The 25,082-nt window shown below is 35.2% G+C and overlaps 1 protein-coding gene across 1 annotated transcript in view; it reads right to left on the reverse strand.

The window, feature by feature from the left end:
- Positions 1-2,824: 2,824 nt before the first annotated feature.
- Hmgcr (HMG coenzyme A reductase) overlaps positions 2,825-25,082 on the reverse strand; it is an 80,454-nt gene continuing 58,196 nt past the window's right edge. The window contains exons 3-17 of the mRNA XM_071583127.1: positions 21,304-21,391; positions 15,610-15,800; positions 15,002-15,108; positions 14,417-14,565; positions 12,997-13,128; positions 11,934-12,097; positions 11,408-11,751; positions 9,971-10,165; positions 9,072-9,319; positions 7,736-7,913; positions 7,402-7,508; positions 7,086-7,290; positions 6,820-6,994; positions 5,600-5,738; positions 2,825-4,556 (exon numbers count right to left, since the gene is read on the reverse strand). Of these exons, the coding sequence (XP_071439228.1) occupies positions 4,460-4,556; positions 5,600-5,738; positions 6,820-6,994; positions 7,086-7,290; positions 7,402-7,508; positions 7,736-7,913; positions 9,072-9,319; positions 9,971-10,165; positions 11,408-11,751; positions 11,934-12,097; positions 12,997-13,128; positions 14,417-14,565; positions 15,002-15,108; positions 15,610-15,800; positions 21,304-21,391 (2,519 nt within the window). The 3' untranslated portion in view covers positions 2,825-4,459. The remainder of the gene's footprint in view (positions 4,557-5,599; positions 5,739-6,819; positions 6,995-7,085; positions 7,291-7,401; positions 7,509-7,735; positions 7,914-9,071; positions 9,320-9,970; positions 10,166-11,407; positions 11,752-11,933; positions 12,098-12,996; positions 13,129-14,416; positions 14,566-15,001; positions 15,109-15,609; positions 15,801-21,303; positions 21,392-25,082) is intronic.

A 25,082-nucleotide genomic window follows, 5' to 3' on the forward strand; every position in this document is an offset into this window, starting at 1 on the left:
TCATGCATTCCAAATATTCTGCAGAACAGTTAAATAATTAAATTCGCTGAAAAAGTTAAGCTTTAGTTTTCTTTCCTCAATGAAGGTCAGATAAAGTCCTTAAATCGGTAGTTTTTCATGATTTCCTGTGATCAAATACCGTTCCGTGAGCCGGGAAGTATCAGTTTGGATATGTCTTCACGTAACTAATTACCGTATTTTCCCATCGATAACGCGCGCGTTATCAATATCAAAATATTCAGATTATCGAAAAAAATGACGATGCGCATTATGTAATGAAAATGGAAAAAATCCTAACATCTACATACCTATGTACACAATAATTTATAGAAGAGTTTCGCAAATATAAATTGGTCTGGAAGCATGCCTTTTTAATTGCATTCTATTTTATACAGATCTGTTACTGTTATTTCATCTCATTAATCCATGAGAAAAAGAAGAAACATATGATTTCCATACTTCATTTATTCTAATACGTAGTGCTTCTTTATTCTAATACAGAGTACTTAACGTATACGTAGAGTACATCGTATTATGTAAACGCACGTACATATATGATAGGATAGTTAGATCACTCGAATCCAAGAAATTCATCACCTGAATAATAAAAAATGAAATAGGCGCATTTATTATCTCTTCAGGCACATCATTGAGTTCACTCTCTGAAGTTAACTCTTCCTCGTCTTCCAGTACTGGCGTTGACATATTGCCTAAAGCTTTTTCAAATCCATTTCTTACACAAGTCGCTATACGGTACTTGTGCTGGTAAATGCTACGTGGCGAAGTCACGGTTGGCAATAAAGTAGCTCTTATTAATTCCTTTTAGGACAACCTCAGTTTTAATAATGTTTCATTCCTCATGTTAAAATTACGTCCGCTGATAATTTAATGCCATCCAATTTTACTGTCAGGTTTTTATTGTTCCTTAAATCGTTTCTCTTTTCAGTTACTACAGCTTTAGCGGAGCACAATTAATACATGTTAAATCAGTAGGATTTCAGGGATTTTAATAATGGCTTTTTACAAGAATATCCATATAAAAAATTATTTTTTGGCCACTAGCATTGATTTATCAAAGAAAACTAAATCGAGGAAATAAGGAGAAATGAGGATAAGGGTATTGCATACATCAGCTGCAATGCTTCATTTCACGTAGAATTGAAATTAAATGAAATAACAAATTATGATATTCAGTACAAAGAAGACTATTGGAGTGATTTTTTTTATCTTTAACTCAGCCAAGAAATCGCTACTAAACATTGTTTACCTTATCATGATTCAGCAAAACCCAAAATGCATCATAACATCTTTTCATGTGCCGTAAATCAGGGATGCAAAATTTTAAACAATTTAAGTTGAATAGTGTAGCAAGTCTGGGCCACTATTAGAGTGTAGTTGATTGATAAATAGTTCAAAAAAATTAACTTAAAGGCCTTTGTGTGCCAGTGGCTGATATGCTGTATCCAGCCCATGGTTTATGGGTACTGACTTCAGAGCCAGTTTTTACCTTAAGAATCTCTATAGGGAATAAGAAAAATTGCTGTGGACCAATATTAATTTTTTTCTAACAGACAAAATGAGATTTCCAAAAGAAATTACTAAATCAGTAATAAATGTTATGGGAGATAGAATCTGACTAGTAAGAATGATCATACCCTTACAAAGTTCATAAAAAATTAAGCAATAGTAAAATTCAGGTAACATTATGCAAATTACATGGAGACAAGTTGGCAAGAAGAGAAAGATAGTTGAAAATTCTAGGAAAGGATGATAGAAATTTCATAATTTAGGAATGCAAAATAAAGTCAAATGCTTACTTATATACTCGGTGTAATAGGGAATTACTGCAGGTAAGCCAATGATACATCCTGAATGAAATGTTTACATATTTTTTGCTTGAAGACTAATTACCAAATTTTACATTCAGTTAATAGCCATCCATTCAGCTTTCATATTTTAAATTCTATTTTGCCAGCATTTTTTTCATTACTTTATGTGCTAGCCAAATTGATAACTGCCAGCTATATTTGCTTATATGAATATATTCCTAATGCACTTGCAGTGAATATCATATCATGTTGGCCATTCCTTGCCAATACCTCTTGGGAAAAAGTAAAAATATGCTCCTAATTGCAAATATCAAATTTGAAGCTAACCATTGGCCATTACGGATGAAATATACAATCAACGCAATATCAATAATGCAGGAAAACTTATTAATATCAATTTTTTGGCAGCTTATGTAAAGACCACAGACCTATACCATACCTATCTATGTTCAAGGGGAACCAAAGCTAATGGCTCTTGAGCAGGCTTCTTTCAGAAGGAAGATCATAGCCCCTCAAATGGGAGAAAGGGTGGTTGGGATGTGTGCATTCCTATTTGGAAAAGGAATTCTCTGTGAGCAACTTGAAAATGTCACTCAGCCTCATGCAAGTAGGGAGAATATATAATTGGAAGAAAATGGCAGGAACAATAACCCTACATGAAAGAAGTGAATGAGCATATGGATCAGCAAGTTTTTCTCAGGTTGATGCTCCTACCGACCACTTGCCCAAAAAGCTATTCTAACCCTCTTCATTTGACTTCTTTCATGCCCACTTCTCTGATGCATATACAGTACATGCCAAAGCCTTTGGTTTGCCTATCCAGTACATTAATGTCACTAAATTTCAAACATAATTTGACTGTATACTTACCAAAGATAATATTTGTATACCTAACACCATGTTCATTAATTACCTTTTTTAATTTACATGCAAATTCATGTGTAGCACCACAACAGCAAAAAAATTTTGAGATGAAGAATAAGGATACATAAACATGAAGATACAATAAAAAATTTATTCGATGTTTCTTGGTTTGATATTGACAACAACCAGCATCTGGAATTGGCAAAACCACATCCCATGTGCAGACTGTTACAAATGAAATAAAAATGTTGCTTATGCTACCAAAGACATGGTAGAATGAATCCTTTTTAAATGCAATTAATATACATTTTTACAATATTAAATTGCAATAGAATGAATTTTTCCATGATCATACAAAGTATCACAGGGAAAAATAAAATTTGATATAATAAGTAATTTTAGTATATTTGATATGTTGCTGATGACCCAATACACATTTTCATGATATTTTTCAATTTTGGCACCTTGGTCGTGAAGATTATTTCAGTGACAGTGAAATAAGCAACTAATGTCCAGGTGGACTGAGGAGAAACAAATTAAACCAGTTATATTTAAATCATATGACTTCTTTAATGAATGATTCAATTCAAATCAATACCATTTTAAGAAGTAGTCTCATATATGACAACTCTGCCAAAGGAAGAATTGATTTGAAATCACAATTTCAAGGACTACATTATCTTGATCCTAGCCAATAACTGCAGCATGAGGTCTATCATTAGACAAAGTTATGAAAAAGGATAAATATGGCCAGAGCATAGCTTCAGATATTATAATCATTTTATAAAAATACACTCACCAAGTATTTCATTGATGACACAGAGTCTGACTAGACTATAGTAAAATGTTTTATGGGGATCATTCATTATTACACAACTCTTCTGTTAGGAGTAAAACACTTATTTCCATGTGACCAAATAAATCAATCTTCAAAAAATCTTGTGTCATTTTTCTAACTAAGCAATGCTTCTTCTGGGAATGGTTTTTCTTCAGCAAGAGGTCATTTGTTCAAAGAAAAATGGAGTAAAATTAGTGTTTACAATCACAATAAAAATACAATATATACAAGATCATGTTTATGACCATATATCCTGAGAATAGACCAACCTCATTGCTTGAGACAATGGCTGTTTAGCTTTTATGACCATAAATAAATTAAATAAATACCTTTGACAAGGCAATTTAATTCGAATTTTCCAAAAAACCAAATAATGCATCACTTAAGAACATTTGAAAGGACTTATTTTTTCCGTACTGAATTTATTAGAGCATATTAAAACAATTTGACCACTTCTTACGCATCATTTTTTTCTACCTTGAAATATATATGTTCATTCCATTAGCACCTCATTGCATGAAAACATTTTGGTCTTCTTGGGTCAACTGACAGTACTGTCCTCAAGTAACAGCACAGAAAAATGAAATGATGGATACATTTGAGACCACAGTAATAGTGAGGTCATAAGGGTTAAGCTCCTCTCATTTGAGCATCAACAGTTAATTTGTGTAGATAGGGGTTCATGGCCTATGCACATCCCACAAGAGAAGGAAAAGGGACCCTTTCGTCCCATCACAATATTTTCCTGGTTTTTGTGGTTGTTGATAATGTGTATAGGAGCGAGCAGTCTTGCATTTAAGTGCCAGGACTCAGCCTTAAAATGGGCTAAATCCTCAATATGTACACAGTTTTCTGGTAAGTTTTAGCATGACCCATAGGGCAAACTAATACTCTCAAGTAAGAAAATTCAAGAATGGATTTCGGCTTGTCATGAATTTTCTTGAGTAAGGCTCCCTGGATGCGTTCTTCTTTCAGCAGTAGTTTTGGGCAACTCACTCACATTGGGGTTCACTGACACTGTCGATCTAATGGTTATAAAACAAATCAGAGATGAGTGTGAAACATTTAATGCTTAGATATACATCCACTCGATGCATTAAAATTATACCATAGTAAATACAATCCCTACATCAATTATGCAACAAACACAAAGGTAATTTGTACAAAAATTCCTCAACATTATGGCAGAGCCACTTCCATTAATATGATATGCAGCCTTAGGCTCATATTATATCAACTGAAGTGGCTCTACCATGATGTTGAGGACTTTTTGTCAGAAGGTGAAGTTAAAGCTAAGTTCAAAGCTAACCAAGATCCATGTTCAATCAATACATATAACTAAATCTGTAAGCCAGCATCCTGCTGCAGCCATAATTTGGATTCAAATTAATATAAAATTTACCTCCAGCAAATACATACAAGGCAAGGATTTACTGCATACATACAAATCTGGATAAAGACATTCTCAGGTAAAATACTACAAAACTAAAAGTAGTTTTAAATGAAGCCAAAAGAAAAAGTTTCAACTTTTGAATGTATTTTAGATGCAAGAATCATTAAAAGGACATCATTAATATATTAGCAAGTGAAATCTTATTAAAACAGGGAATTTCAACACCCAGCTAATGCTGCCTTACACTACTGTCTTTCGATGAAAATAAAAGATTTTTTCATCAAAAGACAGTAGTGTAAGACACCATTAGCTGGACAGGTGACTAAGGTTACAAGTTTGATTAAATTACTGGTGGAGGATGTTTACTCATGTGGCTGCCAATCAAATTATATATATATTCAGTGTCATAAAATCATATGTTAAAAGTAATGGAAGAAAGATATAAAAAAAGCATGTGCTCTGAAAGGAATGTTACATGGGTTCAGAGAATTTATTCATAAAACTGGGCATATAATGGACAGTAATCATCAAATGAATCCGTCAGAAAAATATTTTTGCAAGAACCTTTCGATTTTAACTCATTTTATATGCTTTGAAAGGAACATAATATTTTTACAGGAAGCAACTTTTTATATCTTCTCTCACATTAATTCATTAAACATCTGGAGAAATTACCTGTTGTGCCGCAAGTGACTCTTAACTAAATGACCAGCGGCAAGGGCAGACATCAAGGACAATTCCCCAGCCAACACGGTTCCACAAACTATCCTAGCCAGTGTGTTAGCATTTTCACCAGGTTTTTCTGCATTGGCACCTATAAATATAGAAATTATGTGTGATAATAAAATAAACCCATAAATAAAGCAATGTTTTCTAATGGTACAACAAATTAAAGTCTAAGGACTAGATATAATCTCTTGCTTCTATTTCCAGTCGTGAAATTCATTAAAGCATAAAATAAATAATATGTTGTTTCCACACATAAATTAAGAAGAGATCAAAAGGACAAGTAAAAGTCACAAGTAAAATGCTGTTTTTTTCTGATAGCGTTAATGACCCTCCACCCTACTTTTTCACTAGTAATTGGCATCATCTCTTCCTCTTGCTTCTTCCAACTTTGTCTCCCCATCCGACAGCCCACATTTGAACTTTGAATTTTCTATTTCATATGATCAGACTGAGACTATATTCCAAAACAAGAATATGAATTTACAATTTAATTCAATGAAATCTGAAACAAATTCTTTCATGATGTTGATTTCAGTTCTAAGGTCAAAATACACAAACTATGTTACTTAAATGTGCGCATCCTTTACATTAACGGATTAGATTGAGCATTGCTTGCTCTACTGGCTTCCTATGTTGAGGGCTAATGCTAAATGTCAAAATTAAATGCATGAGATATTGACTGAACTACCCTAATGCTCAATCACAAACAAATATTTTGGTTAGAAAGTAACTTAATAACTTACAATTTAAAAGTATAGGGGTTTTCAGTGAACCAATTGCCATTATATAAACCAATTCATTTACATATACTTAAATAGTATCAGCATTTATTTCATAAATATGTATCCTTATTCAAAAAAGAATAGCCTAACAAAATTCATTGATGAAATTCCAAATGAGAAGGTAAGGTAATTGAATAAGAAACACAAACAGAATTAAAATAAAGTTCAGTGGGAAAAGCAAAGCATCTTATTCCAAACTGAAAATGGGTGCTTACTCTTAACAAATAAAAAGTTATCTGTAGCTTAGAGTTGGCTTCCTCCCTTCTTCTCATGATCCTTTTGGCCATCATTTTTGTTTTCCGTCTATCATTTCCTGTTATCCTTAAAGCCATTTATGAATAAGATAATTATACAGGGGAATCTTTGAGATAAAAATATACTAACCTCTGACACCAAGCATTTCCAAGCAGGCAGCTTGAGGAGGTAGCACAGTTCCACCACCTATTGTTCCTATTTCTATTGAAGGCATGGTACAAGAAACATATAAGTCTTTCCCATCTTCTCCCCATGGCTCCATCAAAGTCATGCAATTACTGCTTCCAACATTCTGAGCTGGATCCTAGAGATTGATTTAAAAATATTAGTGAGATTAGAAAGTTCTGCTTTTAATGACAGAAACACTATGCCAAGCATGGCTATAATATATGCACCTGTCCTGTGGCAATGAAAATTGCAGTGACAATATTTGCAGCATGAGCATTAAAACCACCTATACTCCCAGCGATAGCTGATCCCATCATATTCTTTGTTATGTTGACATCAACCAATGCCTGTACTGAGGTTTTTAATAGGGATTTGACAACTTTAGCTGGAACAATTGCTTCACAGACTACTGATTTTCCACGGCCTTCAATCCTTAAAACACAATTACACATATTAATGGTGAAACTCATAATATTACTTACAAGTAAGGATCTTATCATATGATAAAATGGTATACTTCATGTCTACAAAAACTTAGCTTACCAATTTACAGCAGCCGGCTTTTTGTCAGTGCAGAAATTTCCACTGAGGCTTAAAATCTCCATGTCATAAAATATTTGTTGTAAATATTTCAAAGATACCTCTGTACCCTGTAAAAATTAGTTTGTGTAAATTGATTAATCAATATGCATGGCTGCCAAAATGAATCAATTAATTATATGAATAAAATAATGAAAATCAACTGTACTTTGGAAAGGTATAGGCAAAATTTTTGTTCTTAAATTCTATTCAATCACAACATACAATCCTTTGATGATTTATTTCCAGGACAACATTAAAAATGCTAATTATGTGAATGAATTAATACATCAATTACCTTGGAAAGCATATTCATTCCCATAGCATCTCCTGTTTTTGCCACAAACCTGATGAATAAATGTCGCCCAGCTATTCTAACATGCAATTTTGTAAGCCGTGCAAATCTACTGGTTGAATCAAAGCTCTCCTTCATTTTTTCAAAGTTGGCTTGATCCTGCATCCATATCATCGCTTCACTGAAATTCAAATGATATACCCTTGATATTTTTTTAAATACTAAAAAATACTGCAAGATCTTTCAATTCAGACAAGCCAGAATAAAATGGTATTTAATTTCTCTTAAAAAGCCTCATTTGCATTAATAAGACTAAATATGATGGAAAAAACTACAATATAAATATAACAAAGTAAAACTACCACTATATTAGTATAGGGTGTTTAATGCCATTACCTAGCATCAACATCTATACAACTTCTAAAAATGTGGCTGAAATGGAAAAGTTCACAGCTAATTTTCAGATCTTTTAAGTTTTTTCACAAGAAATGTGCTTGCTACATTAAAATAATTTACTTTCCAGTAAATGGTAACATTTACCGATTGTAAACACTTCACATTAAGGATTTCATTTAAAGTGAATCTTAGTAAGAACTTGCCCATTATAAGTTAAACTGGAGTCAATAGGCAATAAAGGGGAAAGGAACTTTTTGCACTGCATAGCTGAAATTTATTTGTATGAAAGTTTATTTTCTAAACAAAATTGCATGTGCATATTTGGAAACCCTTAAAGTGGTCCCTGTTGGCTGAAGAGTTTTTCATGAGAGAGAGTATGTTTGGATATAGTTTACATCCGGTGGGTCTGACAAATCTCCTTTTATTCTTTGAAGAATCTACAAGATAGAATTCACAGATATCCTACGTGCATGTGTGTAGAATTTATTTGTGCACATGGGGGTTTTTCAGATGCATATGGCAGACCTGACTTAAGTGAATTTCCTTGGGTGAACTTAATATGATAGACTGCTTCCTTTTATAAAACTCCTGGATGTGTGTAGAATTGATTCAGAATTCCTTATGGGCATGCAAACTGAATATGTATATTGATGTGAATTATGGAAGTAGTAATGATTATTATTCCTTAATTTATATCTTCCAAAGTTACTCCCACCATCTCATCAATTGTGCTAGTTCTGTCAGCCTTTTGATTATAAAAATAAAAACCAAGATAACGAAAATAAGTTTTAAACAGGAGCTGGAACCTTTCCAATAATTTATGGATAAAATTAGCACAAATAACTTTAATTTGCAATTGACCATCCAGTTCCTTGAAGCATAAAATTTCATATTCAGTAACTTCCTCAGTATCTCCAGCTAACAATAAAAGACAGCAACTAACCTGGCACGAGGAACAGATGGAAATCTGACGACTGGCCCTCTAGTCATTCCATCCGCAACAACACAACAGTCAACTCCATTGACAGAGGCCATTAGAGCTCGACAGCCACGATTAGTGCTGGCAACAAGACAGCCTTCAGTTGTAGCCATAGGAACATAATAATTTTCACCATCAAGTGGTAATGGACCAACAACACCAACTGGTACGGGAACATAGCCAATAACATTCTCACAGCAAGCACCCATTACCTAACAACGTAAATATTTTATAAGATGAAGTTCATAATATGCAGGCAGACATAGATAAAGTGACAGATATTTGAATGAAAAGGACTTTCCTTCCAAAGTGATAAAGGTGGATTAATCATAAAAGAAAATTAACCAGTTGATATACACAGTAATTTTTAATAAAATAAAAATTAATTTATTTGGAAAATAATGATAATAGATATTAGCACTTAGTAATGCGTGAGTATTGTAGTAATCTCACATATCCAGTAAGGAAAAAGCTACTTTTTCTATCAAACACGGAGTACTTGGTTTATTTTGAACTTCTTGAAAGCATTATTTAAAAATTATGAAAATTTTGCTATTTTATCAGTCATTACTTCAATAAATGTTAAGCAGCAAATTATTGTAGTTGAGAATAATAAGGTCAAACATTAAATGCAAAATATAAGGTGATTGTAATTCATTCTCCTTTGGTTATACATGTTTCACATCAGTTTACAAAAGTGCCAAGCTTTCAGGCCACTCAGTTTTATTGTTAAATTAACCTCAAGAATAGTTCATTGATTTGGTAAGGGCATTTTGAATAAATAATCTAATTTTATAATTCATGAAAATAATTTTATACATTAAAAAGTGCCATAGGAAATAAAGACTCCATGAAATTCTTGCCTTATTATAATCATAGTTCTCAAATGGAAGACCATCAAGAGATTTGCCAAGGTTACCGGCTGCTCCAACTATTTTTCTGCGGATACCAACACCTCTCTCTGGGTCACCAACAGCTTTTTCAATTAGGTAAGTTGGTATATGTCCATTGGTCACAAGCAGAATTATCTCATCATCAGTGAGTACCTCTGCTCCTTCCTGAAAGTGCAAATACAATAACTTAAGTAAAATAAGAATAGCAAAAAATACAGGTAGTCAAATAATTTTACCCTCAAGAATATAACATTAAAAATATTTGGGGTGATTAAGAAAGTTCCCTCATAAAAATCAAAATTTTCCATTGGTTTTCAAATAATATGAACCTCATACAAATACTTATTAGGATTTAAAGGAGGATCATTGAGGCACGGAAAAAATGAAGTATTTGCATTTACACAATTTTGCATCGAAAGGAAATATGGGTCCTCAATTACTGGCCATTAAGCATGTGCCACCAAGGAGCTAAATGCATTATAAGATGAACTGATTTGAGTAAGCATCATAAAGTTAAGGAGAAGAAGTCATATACTTACATATTTCCAGTTATTATAGTTTACATGCCATTTTTTCACAAACAAGTAAAGTACAGCATATGATTAGGCTTTAGTTGGCCAATCAGCCAAGAGATGGGAGTCATTGCAGAGTGCAATACAGAATCAAATTAAGGGGCATAGGACAAAGATAAATTATACCACAGCAAAAGTTATGACATTCTTAAACACAAGGAAAGAAGTCAAGCATTAAGAAGAAGGGCATGGATTAGAGTAGGAAGAAAATGTAACTTCATGAGAAGAATTTTAGATGAAAATAAACATTTGAGTACAGGGATTAGGGGAAGAAATGAATCAAAGAAGTATTAACAAAAAGGACGGAGCACATAACTGGGAGATTTTGAAATAAGGAAACGGAGAAAATAAAATGAATGAAAAGGAAAGATGCGAATTCTTAGGGGTGATAGAGGAAGACGAAAATAGTTTTTGAGAGAAATTAAAAGAAGATGGGAAATCAAATGGGTAGAGCATTGGACTACTGACCAGAGGGCTTGGGTTCGATTCCTGCGAATGCCTCTGGGCACCTCAGCTTCACCCAAGCTGTGTGATTTTTTGGGAACCAGATCTTCCTCGGAAAGCATAGGTGGCACATGGAAAGTAAATGGTGCCCCAACCCTGATATGTGAATTTCACATGCCATTTGGCTTAGTCCTACTTGACCTCTACCCTTGTCAACCAACCTTTGAGTTATAACTATGGTTGGTGGTTAAACCTACCTCTGGCAGACTAATACCAGTAACAAGACTACAATAAGAAGAAGTCAGCCATAACACTTGGAGATTCCATGTAAAATCAAATGTTACCAGAATTTAGCTTATGTTTGATTAAAATTTCTAATATATATGCTAACCTCCGATTTAGAGATCCGCACGCACTCTTCAAGGGATCTCATTGCTTCAGGTGCCTTCACAATAGATGACCTCTCTTTCACTGTTTCTAGACTCTCCGTGATATTTCCTTCCACTTTTTTCAACACTATTCCTTCTTCTTCCACTTCCTCTTGAGATGATCCAGCTGTTCCCTCTGGCATCTGCACTGCCTTGTCTTCCTTCAGCGGGCTAACTTCAACCCAATCCCCACCAACTCGTGACTCAAACCCCAAGTGTTGTAATGAGACATGACTAGGAGAAATGGAGCCACAATCAGTTAATGGACAAAGGCGTCGACGAAGGAAAGCATCTATGTGCGCTTGATCTGGAACAAACAAGGAAAAATACTGAATAGATGTGTATATAATAGGAAATATTTTTTTAAATCAAGAGAATATGTTCGTACAAGTATTTTTAATAATGGTGGGCAATACCAGCATTACACAAGGGACAACATAAAATTTTCATCAGGAAGGCCATTCAGGGTATCAGGCAATCTGAACTCACCTAGTTTCCCGTCAAAGCCACTTGAACCATCATTTAAATCAGCCATTTCAGAGAGAATCAACTGTTCATTAAGTTCCTCCTTGTGCTCAAAGAAAATATATTTGACAGCTAATGCAAGAAGTAGTATCAAAATCACAACATGCTCTGCACTAACTGTGAGCCACCTGAAAGATAGAAAGAAGAAAAGTTTAACATGCCACCACGCAATCCTCTGATATCCGCTGCAATTAACTTTCTTCATTAGAAATTAAAAGCTCAGAAAATATTACAGTAAGCTGAAATAATAATGTGAAAAGAAATTACTCATATTTTGAGCGAATCTTTTTAAATGCAACAGCTACATGATGAGTTGCAATTTAATTTTAATGCTAATCAAACTTGGATTCTAATACTTATTTTTTTACACTTAAGCAGAAATACCATGCCCAAAGCCCTTATCTTTTCTCTATTTCTACATCAATCAAAGAAAATGTCCTTAAAAAGCCAAGAGTAACAACAAATACTATGTCATGCACAGTTTAAGCAGAGAGCATCTATAGGCTTTTGCTTTGGAGGAGGTCATAGTAAAATATGCATAATCTTCGATAAAAAATAAAATATCACCCAAAATTTTCATTCATCTTCATTCAAAGTGAACTGAATATTTTCATTTGCTTGTACTGGTATCAACGCTACATGATATCATTAAAATTTTTTCGATGGATTCAACCAATTCTTGAATCTCATATTCCAATAATTGACATGAATCGGTTTTTGAAAGCTTTCCACATTAGATTTCTCTAACTTTACTTAGTTTTATTGAGGATTTAAATTAAAATGCACCTAGCAGGCAAAGTTTAGCTCTGCAACTTAAACAGTTGGCAAAGATTTTGTGCTGACATGTCGTGCAAGTGGAAGAAAATGAAATGATGCATTCTCTGCCTATTAAGTGCAATCAATCCCATTCACTTTGTGCAGTCATTGTGAAGATTCATTTGAAAAGTTTAACCCTCCACCCCCTACCCCCCCCCCATATGCATGTAGTTATATGAGCATTGCTCCTAGTGCTTTTCACTTGACTTACTTCATGATATAAATGTGGACGTCCATGTCCTCTGTCCTGTTGCTAGAGGCCATAGCATGGTCAGCCACCAGCGGTGAGCGAGGCTCCACCTCAGGGATGTCCCCATGTTCACCTGCTCCAAAGGGCCACCGACTGGGAGCATGGAGTGGAGGTGGAAAGTTGGCTTAGACTCCTCAGAGGTTAAGATGCTCTGAACTTTTCTCACAAAAAAACACTATTACAACCCTATTAACTCCTATTCTAATATAAACTACTTCTCCACCAAATTTCACTCCGTAATCTATAACTTAGAAATGTGAAACAAACACGCACATCTTTGCCCTGATACTTGAACAAGAAGAAATCAATTCACAAAACTGAGGGGAAAATTCACTCACTTCATTGTCATGTTCCATGGATTAATCATTAAATTTGGATACTACAAATACTGAGAAGACAAGTCCTCAATACAAGTCCTCCGGCTACAATATTAGACTCAGCAGATCTATATAATCCCAAGCAATGAAAGTGAACAGGATACACGGGAAATATCCAGAGAGTGTGGTTTACTTCTGCGAAGCCTCAAGGCAGACCTTGAAGAGATCAGGCAGGCCACTATTGGGCCAACTTCCCCACAAGAGAGTACCGAGTGAAATGAGCTTGACAGAATTCTTAGCGCCATTATTATACTAACGAAAGCTTTGGTCAACGTGTAAGCATCGTGGCTTATCTAGATAACATTGGAGGGCCATGTCTAAAATTAGAAATGCAAGTCAATTCCATTTGTTCTCAAAAAATTTTCTCCCTCTTTTCTCGAGTGTCACAAAAGGTGTTCTTTTTTCTCTTACAAATATGTTTCTTGACAATGGTCCCCAGTCACTGAAAAATCCATAAATAAGATATCCCTTTGTGTTTTTCAACCAGTAGTCCCATTCACACTCAAATGGAGGAGACACATGATCCAAAAATAAAAGACAAGACACTATATGAACTAATTCTAACCAAATTTATTTTTGGAAGACACTTTGGGGATGGAAAATGATCGAAAATGGGCAGAAGCATCATCCAAAAACAACAGCAAGTTTATTCTTCACAGAGGTACTATTATTTCAAGGACAGGAGACTAGGTCTCAGCCACATATGCTTGCTCAGCATTTTTTATGTGATACACCTGGTACACACTCTAAAACCATAAGTTTCCGCAAGTTGCAAGGGGTAAACATTCCATAACTAAACAGAAATAAACTTTCAAAATAAAATACTGTTTTTATGAGTAAAAAAAAAGTAAGCTTGGAATAACAAGCAAAAAAATCAAAATATTAACTTGATTTCATTAAACTACTAGAAATGGAGAAAGAGCAACAAATCATCATTCAGGGCAAATGGAAAATATATAATGTGAGAACATTCCATATGGAGAGAGGGACGGGAGTAAACTGACCTGTGGGCATGCACCATCATTAGCCCAGCAGCCATTATGATCTTAACCCTCTGCACCACAGGGTTAGGCTTTTGCTCCTCATCGCTCAGCACCCGAAGAAGGGAATTGTTGTGCCAAGAAGGTTTTTCCCCATCTGTGCTACGGGAAAGCTATGAAGTAAGAAAGAAAAACATTTAGGCTTATGCATCAGGTAAAATGTCTAGAAGTCATGACATACTCATCAGTGGATCTCATCATCTTACCCCGGGTGGGAGAGTAGAGTAGGTATATGTTAATGGGTTCTGCCCACCTCTGATTGATGTCTGCCAAAAGCCATTGGTTAAGATCAGGAAAATGGTTTCAGACACAACTTTAGGAAGGTAAACCTCACACTCCATTAATGTTTACTCAAGAAATATTAATACAGGTGAAACACTTCAGATTCTAGATAAAATATTCATATTATCCTCACAGGGTTTTGAATTTCTAGCTTACGTGACAAAAAGGCTGTGAGAGTTAAGCTCATAAATGAATGTTAGCGCTTAGTATGAGTTTTATTATAATTTTTATAGCAATAAATAAATTTTAACAACCCAGGTACAATACCTCAAGGATGAGAGACAAGCAGGCAGGGTAGAAGGTCATAAACACCATGTAGTTAACAATCACGGACATGCAAGCAAAACAGCATAGGACTTCCAATCGCTTCACTCCTGAAATCAATAAGTGCATTGTAATTTAGAAATGTGTATTATGGTACAATTTAGCTAATTAGCCCAATTAAAAAAGTTGTCAATATGATAGATTACATAGGACATTTGAAGTACTTAATTTAAATGCAATGACATGGGCTCTGAACTTTTACATATAGCTTGGTTGAGTGAGCTATATTTATTGATTTCATTCGCCACCAAATTTTGTGATGAGAAATGATGAGTTTTACAGTTTCGATATCAAATTCTTTTGCTGACAGTCATCAGACGTTATTTACTCCATACTAGGAAAATCAATAACCACACAACACAGCATCATTTACTTAACTAAGGCAACTCTTAACTATTATGATAATAATGCCTTATAAAGATGTACTTCAAGTTAATGAATGTATCAATATACAAATTAACTCATTACTCCTTCACTTAGCAAACCAGGTAGGAATATATGAAAACTATATATTCCTAGCATCAAAATCCAATGCAGACCAATATACTGACCTGAAAGAGTACCAATGCCAATCACCAATGTTTCTACAACTGTGTCAAGGGTAATAGTTGGTCCCAGCATGGCCATCCCACGAGCAATGTTTGTACGAACTTCAGCACGACTACAAGAGCTCAAAGCAAATTGAGCAAGCAGTGTGGCTTTCGAAAGATCAATCAGCAGCAGGAAAAAGAAGAGAGCATCCCTAGTTGGAAAAAAGAAAAACTATGACTGAAAAAGTACAGTGGTAAATCCTATGGATTTAAGCAAAATATATGGGTGATGATGGAAGCATTACTAGAAATGTAAACGCTGGACTAAAAATTAAGCAATACTCTGAAATTTTGTCCCTTCAATTTTCATAGGTGAGTACTGAAGCACATTAGGTGTTTCTTACTTTGAATATTACAAAGCACAATTAAATTATACAAATACATCTGAGAGTGGTAGCCTCTAACACAATAAATCTATTACAAATGTTTAAACCTCCTCCTCTAACATAATGTCCACCTAATCCTTGTTACCCTAAAATTTGACTATCCAATGATAATTTATAACATGCTTTGCTCTATATCTAAACAGTTCTACAGACAATCACTTCAATGCAATATCAGGATGACATAACACTGAAAATATTTAAATGAAACTTGAACTCAAGCTGAGCTGTCTACATATGCCTTATATCACAGGACCCATGTATCATTAGCACGAAGGAAATAAAGCTATTTACTTACAAGTTTCTAAAATGCATCATGCAAAGTTGGTACACATTTCCTGGACAGCATTGGATTTTTAAAACATGAAAATATTAACTAGAAATCACAAATTCAATGCAATACCAGCATTGATAAAAGATGAATATAAAGCATTGCACCAAAGAGTAGGTTTGGTAGGTAATCATAAACTTATCTATTTGTATAAGTATTACTACTGCATTTGCAAGGCTAAAAATGATTAATGAATAATTACATAAAATGTGTTTTCTATTTTATCTAGAAAAACGCTAAACAGAATGCAATTCCAAAAAGGGTACCACTGGCCCAAATAAATGTAAGCTTGAGCCTACTCAGAAAAATATTCACAGCTTGCAAAAATAAACTTGGCATATTAATGAATCTTTATCAGCATTTTTAAGCAGTTTGAATTAATGCCTTTACAATTTAAATAACCAGAAGCTTAACATGAACACAGTCCATTCCTTTGAAAATTAAATTCAACCACTTAATTAAACAATGAGTGTTTACTATGAGGTAAACCCATAAGCTCCACTCAGCCCAGGCTAGACTCAATTGACTTCAAAGAGGCACAAGAAGCAGCACATGACTTTCAACTTTAGAAGGTAGTTCATTTCAGGATTCCAAAACACTGATTGCACAAGCATGTTAAGTTTTGTCTTTGAGTGAAAACATTTATAACTGATTAAAATATTATTCATATAATATTTTGAGCTTCCTATAGTACTTATGCACATTGTTTCTTCACTTTCAATCAATTTTGCATATAATTCCTGAACTCTTATTTCAAATAGAATGAAAGAATAATTACTGCAAATGAAGCATATTTTTCTCCAATAACAAGACATTTTTATTTAATACTCATATATGAAAATGCTGAGCTAAAATTAACTTCTGTTTGGACTAATATTTATTCACAAAACACATTTATATCCACAGATTTAATGATATCTTAATTTAAAATTGCATATGTTCTTTTTTTCTGGCTAAGGACAAAAAACCCCTAATTGTTAGACTTTAAGGGATATGATTGACCTTGTAAGTTCTTTTTTATATAAAATAAGAAATATGCTACTTATGGGAGTAATTTAAGTAGCTCTTACATACATAAGCATTATGGGATTTCTGTTCGCAATACATATTCCTTTTTGGAATTTTATGCGTCATATTTTGAATTTAAAACTCCCAAGGCACTTTCTTCAACAAAGAAACCAATAATGCCCAAAAAGAACAATTTAAATTTTCAATGCGATGCATTTTAATAAGGTAATGAATAGGAATAATAATATAATATTTCGTTGAAATCACAGGTTGTAATGTTATTGTCATGTTTTAAATGGCATTATGCCACTATGCAGAGTTAAACAGTGTCAATGGCTTATTTCCATTTTTATGTGTTAATTTTTAACCTCACTACCTTCACGACAGAGGGTTTAGCAGAGATACATTTTCTTTTTTTTGTCAATTTACCGAGTCCCGTGTAATTGGTCGAGGAGGGGAGAAAAATGGGAGGAGTTCACCCACCACTCCCACCGTTCCTAATTTAGATGATCGTTGCGAGTGCGCGTCGCATTTATTCCAAGCGATCGCGACTGACTGACGGTAGTTCAACCCCTAGTTTCGCCCCCTAGCGCCCTCGTTGCAGCAGGAGCCGTTCCTAAGGGTTCCGGTCGCTTTCCCCAGAGTTTATCCTGAATGGAAGCCGTCCTCGAGTATTGCACACGGGTACAAAAGAATAAAATCAAAAGAAACTGCGACGGATATAAAAAGGCTGTCCGAAATAAGTTAAAAGTCGGAGGATACCTGAGAATGAAGTCCTCTAGGGATCGTTGATTCCACGTTTAAAGTACGAATAGCTCATGACCAACACACTCTCCATTCGCCTCAGAAGGAAATTGCCCCGGGGGTAAATCCATTTGCATTGCTATCAATTCACCGGTTGACGCATAGAGATTCCACGTTTTCCACGGACAAATGTGCGCTGCGGTAATATTTGGGATGCGATGATATTTCGAAACTATGAATGGCCTGAGGGTACAATGCGGTACAACAGGAATCGATGGGGTAAGGCGAGTCGTTTAATAAGTAGTGTCCAAATGTCTACGCATCCTAAGGTACAAAATAGATTTTTCAGATTGTCAAACAGTCTATTAGAGATTTAACCAATGAAAGGACAGTAAAAATATTCCACAACATGGGCTCTACACTTATTTAACCAATTCACTCATACATACATATATATGGTTATTTTAATTATTTTACTATATATCTTTTTCAAGTTTATCCACAAGAAATAATGATTTATATTTTAGGGCAATAGTCACTAATTTATTCTTGAATCAGCGCTGGTGACGTTCTTTCTGGAAGCATTTAAAAATTTATTTTGATCAAAAGTGTTTTTTTTTCCAATTCACATGGAGTCATGAAGCAAAATTCAATCTTCCGATTTGTTTAGGTTTGTCATATTACCCGTCGGCTACGTCTTCACTTCAGTAAGTGTCAAAATAGATAAGAATAAATCATTCCGAAAATAAAACTAAAATATAACCGAGACGTGTCACGCAAACACACAAAGTGACCAGAAACAGTCATTCAATAAGCTGTATGCATAAAGTTTAAAAGTAAATGACTAAGGAGGAAAAATGTTTTCAAGTAAAACTATCTAACATGCACGACCGTGAAAACGAAGAAAAAGTTTTTTTTTTGGGGGTTTTCCCAACAATTTTGTTAATACCATAAAAGATGCAAACATTCGAACGATATAACTACCCGTTCTATGGGCTAGAAATTGAAAATTAAAGAAAATAGTTATATTTTCTTAAGGGCACAAGTATTCTGAGCGCACCGACGTCATCGGTGAGAAGAAACTCGGGCCCCATTCCGGCCCATCGCCCGAGAAAGACGCTCAATTGAGTGTCAGTCGAAAACAAGTATCGTGTTATCATAAGCTCATCGGCGAGATGGCCGCAGGAGACGAGTAGTTCCATGCACATACGTATTTTGAAAATATGGAATTAGAATCATAAATACCGCGTCTTTGTGTACAAGGGGTTAGAGCACAAGTAGAAGTTAACTTCTCAACCTAAAAGGTTTCAATTTTGTCTCGATAAAAAGTTGAAGACATGATAAAGAGGAAAGGTTATGCTCTACATTTCCATTACAAAGTTAATCGATAGAAACAATCTCAGTAATTAACCCGGTTGATTGGTTGGTTTGGTCGATGAGGGTAAAACTCACCTAATACTAGGAAGGCTAATACATAGAACCTTGTCTACCCGAGTACAGGATCAGTTAAAGTCCACATACTTGGGTGAAACTCGAAAGCGCGGGCTGAATGCTAAGGCTCGTAAATTCACCCAGGTGAATTTTTACCCTGGAGTCACATTCGAAACTGGTACCTATTGTCATTTTAATAGAGTCCATTACTCATTATCTCCAGGTACTTGCTGCCTTCTTATATTTATAATAATTACAATAGCTAAAAACACTATCTTTCCTTGAAATTTTAATTATTAATCACAGGTTGGAATTGAATAAGTGCAAGGAAGTATTAGTAAATTATTTCGGGCAGCAATTACTCCTTCGTAAAATTGATATGGCGCTGAAGAGATGTTTATTTCGAATATCATTTCTAGGAGAACTCTGCAAAATAGGACTTGCGGGGGTAAACAAAATCGGCCAGGTATAGCTAATCTCAGCATTTACGTGCATAAGCCAATAATTAATAATGATAATAATAATGATATCACATATTTCCATTGAATTATATTGACAATGCCAAATGCCGGTATTATAATTCATAATAAAGTGTTAGAAATAAGGATGCTCATTTAAAACATATCTCATGGCTATACGCCGCTTGGTGGACGAAAGTTTTATTGTATACCATTTTATGTTATAACGATAGTATCATAAAATAGTCCATATATATATATATATATATATATATATATATATATATATATATATATATATATATATATATATATATAAAATATAATTAAAACCCAAAAGTTTATAAAATGTATTAACTTTGGAGCGATAGTTATTCTCTTTTACAAATTTGTCTTCTACCTTTTTACTAACTACCTCTTTAGGCCTCTTGTAAAGGGGCCTGAAGAGGTAGCAAAGGTTCTTTGTTAGACAAAATTTTAGATCTTACAATGTATGTCATGACAAGAGATCAGGTGCAGAGCATTATTGGACCATTCTAGCCATTAGATGGCATAATTACACTAGTGCTAATTACCTTGTCTTTTAGGTCTCTTCATGTACATCATCACTTGTGTAATAGCTTGATGTCCAATTTTGTCGTGTGTGTGTGTGTGTCTACAAGCAATGCAGCCATACCATACAAGTGGGATTCTCAAACGTTTTAATACATGTATTAGAACTCCAGGTAGAGCGGTGAACCTGATTAAAAATTCTGTTGCTCCCATGAAAATCTATCAAAAGAACGATTGATATATAGTAATGCAGAGTTCATCCGTCGAAAGCAGTCAGATGAGAGACAAGCATCATCGTTATTTATTCCTTTCCTGTACTCAGCAGCAATTTCATTAGGTAAAAAGTAGTCATTTACATAAAGCACAAATAATAGCTCCACATTTAAATATCCAAGCGTGGCATGACATTTTAAGAAGTTGAGCCAACAACTAACTAAAAGAGAAAATAGCGTAGCCAATGACCCGCGACGCATGCATAAGAAGAGTGAGGCGTCCATGAATGAAGGGCTACTCGCGGCCTCCATTCATGGGCGGCAGAGCAAAGGTTAAACGAGAAAAAAAAAGACGTGTGCCTTATCTTCTTCTTTCTCCTCGATCTTCCAAGGGGTCGAAATAAATTGAGGGGACTACGACTCGTGATGACGTTACGGAGGATTCGAAACGCGGGCAAGGGATGGGTGGCATGGGGACTCCCGAAACTCCCCACTCGAGGAGGAAAAAAAGAGAGCGTTCCTCAACAGGTACTCACTTGAGATCCGAAATATCACTGCGAAGAAAATTGATGACGCTAGAGCTGAACACAAAACTGGAGAACACGGTGAAGAGACCCGCAATACCTGGAAAGAGAGAAGAGAAGAATGAGTTTTGCGTGCATCCAAAGACAATTACATCTATTAGGAACAAATATAAAGTAGTAGTTGTAGTTTTTAGGGGAGGCGACCGACAACTGAGGTCATTTGCGCCATAGGGGATGGACAGGAAAGGATGTAGAGAAACCCGGCGTCGGCATTAGCCTACTCTTTGCGAAAGGCACCAAGGGGTCCAAAGTTTAACGTCTCATCCGACGGACGGCGTACTCACTCAAAGTGCCCTCCACAAAGCATCTCAAGTAGGGATCGAGATACCTCTGAAAAATATTCAACACAGCCGGGATTTGAACCCGCGCCCTCTGGGTGGGAAGCCAGTATGTTAGCCCTCGCACCATCTCGAACCCCACACAAATATAAAATCGATTAAGTGCTCCCGCGTTAGGAAATTCGCAAACAATTTCTCAGAGTTCCAGTTATGTATACATACCTCCTCCTAGATTCCTTTTTCACAAAAACTAATTCGGGAGAGATCGACCACCGACTGTGATCGTATGCGACGCGTGATTTTTTTGTTTACAATATTATTTCTTAAGAAAAATTAAGTAACCTGATATCACTGCTCTTACAATATGTCTCTTATCGGACCACTCTCTATCTTATTTCATTAATAATAACAGCAAAATGATTTACTTTAAACGCAAAAAGTAAATAGTTCACTGGTTAATCTATACAAACAAAATTTTATGTAAACAAGCTGGCCAGAAACTTTTTGTCTTTCTCGTTGGGTAATTGCAGGGTGCAGCCGTAACAGGCAATAGGTAATAATAATAATAGTCTATTCATCCTTAATACTCTGAAGAAGGATATGCCATAATTGTATAACGAATAAAGGAACCAATATGATCATTCTACCGGCAACTGTTTTCATTAAGGAACTCGTCGATAGAGTAACAATATCATTCGCAGAAAGAGGTAGAATTTCATCCCAAAGGAATTTGAACTCACCTTATGCTTGGGAATATACGGCACATACAGTGGAATAACATCATAAAACGTATATAGCATTTGTCCAAGGTACATACACTTAAAGTGATCCCAGCGACTGGAATTTTTGATTAATGTTGAAACGACACACTTTCCCGTTCCAAGTAATGAATGAGGGAGGAAGAAAAGAAAAAGTGTGGAGGAGGAGAGAGAATGTGACATTGAACTGTTCTGAAAGAAGCTATTCCGCAGATTAGGTCGATTGAAGTCTTGAGTTTTTTTCCTGAAGGAGTTTCTTTGCGCATTTCTGTTTCAAATTTCATCGCGTCCCTCTCTTCGTATAAATCACCCCCAGAATCTATAAGTACATTTTCGGTGACAGAAATATTATAGTAAAGGTCGAGGGAAAAAAGAAAAACACGCCTTGAAAACTAATTGTGATTCATTAACTTTCATAGACAATTGAGTAATTTTAAATAAAACATTTTCCTAGTCGTCCTAGTCGAAGTATGTGAACGAAGAAGTGGGATCACTTTAAGTGTATGTATTTCGGACAAGTGCCACATCAATTTCATGATTTTATTCCACTGTATGTACCTAACGAAAAATTAAATCAAAAGAGTTATTTTATTTTAACCACGCCAAAGGTAGAATATGTAACAAATATTAGGGACCTTCGGACAAAGGTTTAAAAAAGGTATTGGATATCCAAAGAAAATAGTGGAAAATTGTCACGAGAAGAAAGAAAGTCCCACAGGGTTATTACAGAACCTAGGATAGGAGCCACTCCGCACCTAAATGATAGGATATGGCGCCGCTGTAAGAAGTAAAGCAGTATTTTTTTATAAGTGAGACTGATTTCTGCATTGGAGAACCTTCACCGCATGCAATAGCGCAAGGAAACCAATTATAGCATTAAAATCATCAGCAACATCAGCTAGAGAATTGATTTTCAGTACCTCTTCAAACTTTGAATATTAAAGTGCAGAAAAGACACCGGTTTTGTCGTTGCTTCAAAACAAAAACACATAGGATATCATTTTGCGAATATCTAAAGATCCAAAAAGATTAAGGAAATTCCAAAGATTTTAAGAAGTGGGTCGGCAATATATTCCTTTGATGCACTAGCATTTTCTGTGTTTGTACTATTTCATGGAATCGTTATGCATTCATAAGTAAGATGGAGCCTTTCCCGATAAAATTCTAATACGCACAACAGGAAGAACTATTGTGTCATGAAGAAAACTAAACATTTTCTTCGCGCGTACTTAAGTCATTGTTCCCAAAACCAATTATGCATTTTCGAGACTTCATTTCAGAGCACAATAGAAGAGGAAACTTGCAAGTCCCTCGCTGTGCATACATACTCGTATTAGAAACTGCCGCGCACCTCAGCAAAAAGCCAAACAATCGCAGGGTAACTGCAGACGTATACTCGAGCACCGTCAACGCCGGGACAATAAGCCAAATAGCATAAAACCACAATCATTTGTAATTACAATTTCTGACTATGTCTGCACAAAGAAGGACATATTTTATTTGACTTTACTAAGGCTTTTCTTGATGAATCTTTACCTGAGCACAATTGCTACTCGTTTTATCTCCAATGAAGAGGAAGACAATAGAGAAAAATAATAGGTGAGGTGACATTCAAGTGGTGAAACTAAAAATTAGAAAACAGTCAAATTGCTCCTTCATTGATCATTTATTATATTAGCAATGGTGAACATACGCAGGAGAAACGCCCAAAAGTAATTATAGGAATTAATTTTAAAAGATTTGGAGCAACATGACTTGAGAAAACTAAAATGTAAATTAATTCAGATGCATTCTTACATTGATAGAAAACAACTAATTCGGCATTATCTTAGGCACTACGGCATAATGACGATAATTACGAAAGGTATTATTGTTAGAGAGAATTACAGAGGAAGAACTAAAATGGAGGGTATGGGACAGATAATCAGGATTGCATCAATCAGTACCTCCGAAGGAAAGGAAGGGCGTTCGGAAAAAGGAGGCAAGCAAACTAATCCATTAACGTAAGAAGTGCTGATGAAGGTGACAGTTCGATTACTGTCAAAACAACAATCCGCTTCGCGATGCTGCTTGAACAGAAGTGCCTAATATTTCGAGGAAGGATGACTGGCCAAAGAAAACTTAACAATCAACGCCCCAGGCGCTCTTCCACCACTTCCATAGCATCTTTCTCTCGAGTCCTCTCCATACCCGAAATCCGATAATGCTCCAGGTGAGAAACGGCCGCCCTGAGACCATAACCAACGCTCATATATAATTAAGCGAGTTGGGACCGGACAGATACAAAACTTGAGCCGCTAATAAATGACCTCCTTGCTTTTGAATTTAAGCGGTTCTCATAGCAGTAAAACGACCATTAAATGAGAAATATTTGGGGTAAAATATAGCCCAAAGTATAAAACTCTGGATAGAACATACATTAAGGAACCACAGGATGATATAATAGAGAATCCAAAAGCATTTTGGTCATACGTCAGAGAAGTTCAGGGATAAGTCTACTGTTATTTCACTCAAAAATGATAAAGGCGAAAGAGTTACCAGCAGTTTAGAAAATGCTAAATTATCAAATTCCTTCTTTCAAGGCGTCTTCAACAATATCTCACAGAATACCCCCGATAGCTTACCAAATCGTGCCGGTCAACCGATAACCCAAATTGAAATCTCATGTAATGGAATAGAACGTTTCCTGAAAAAT

The sequence above is a fragment of the Hetaerina americana genome, unplaced genomic scaffold (assembly GCF_022747635.1).
Source record: "Hetaerina americana unplaced genomic scaffold, ioHetAmer1.1.p SCAF_129, whole genome shotgun sequence".
In the NCBI taxonomy this organism is placed as follows: Eukaryota; Metazoa; Arthropoda; class Insecta; order Odonata; family Calopterygidae; genus Hetaerina; species Hetaerina americana.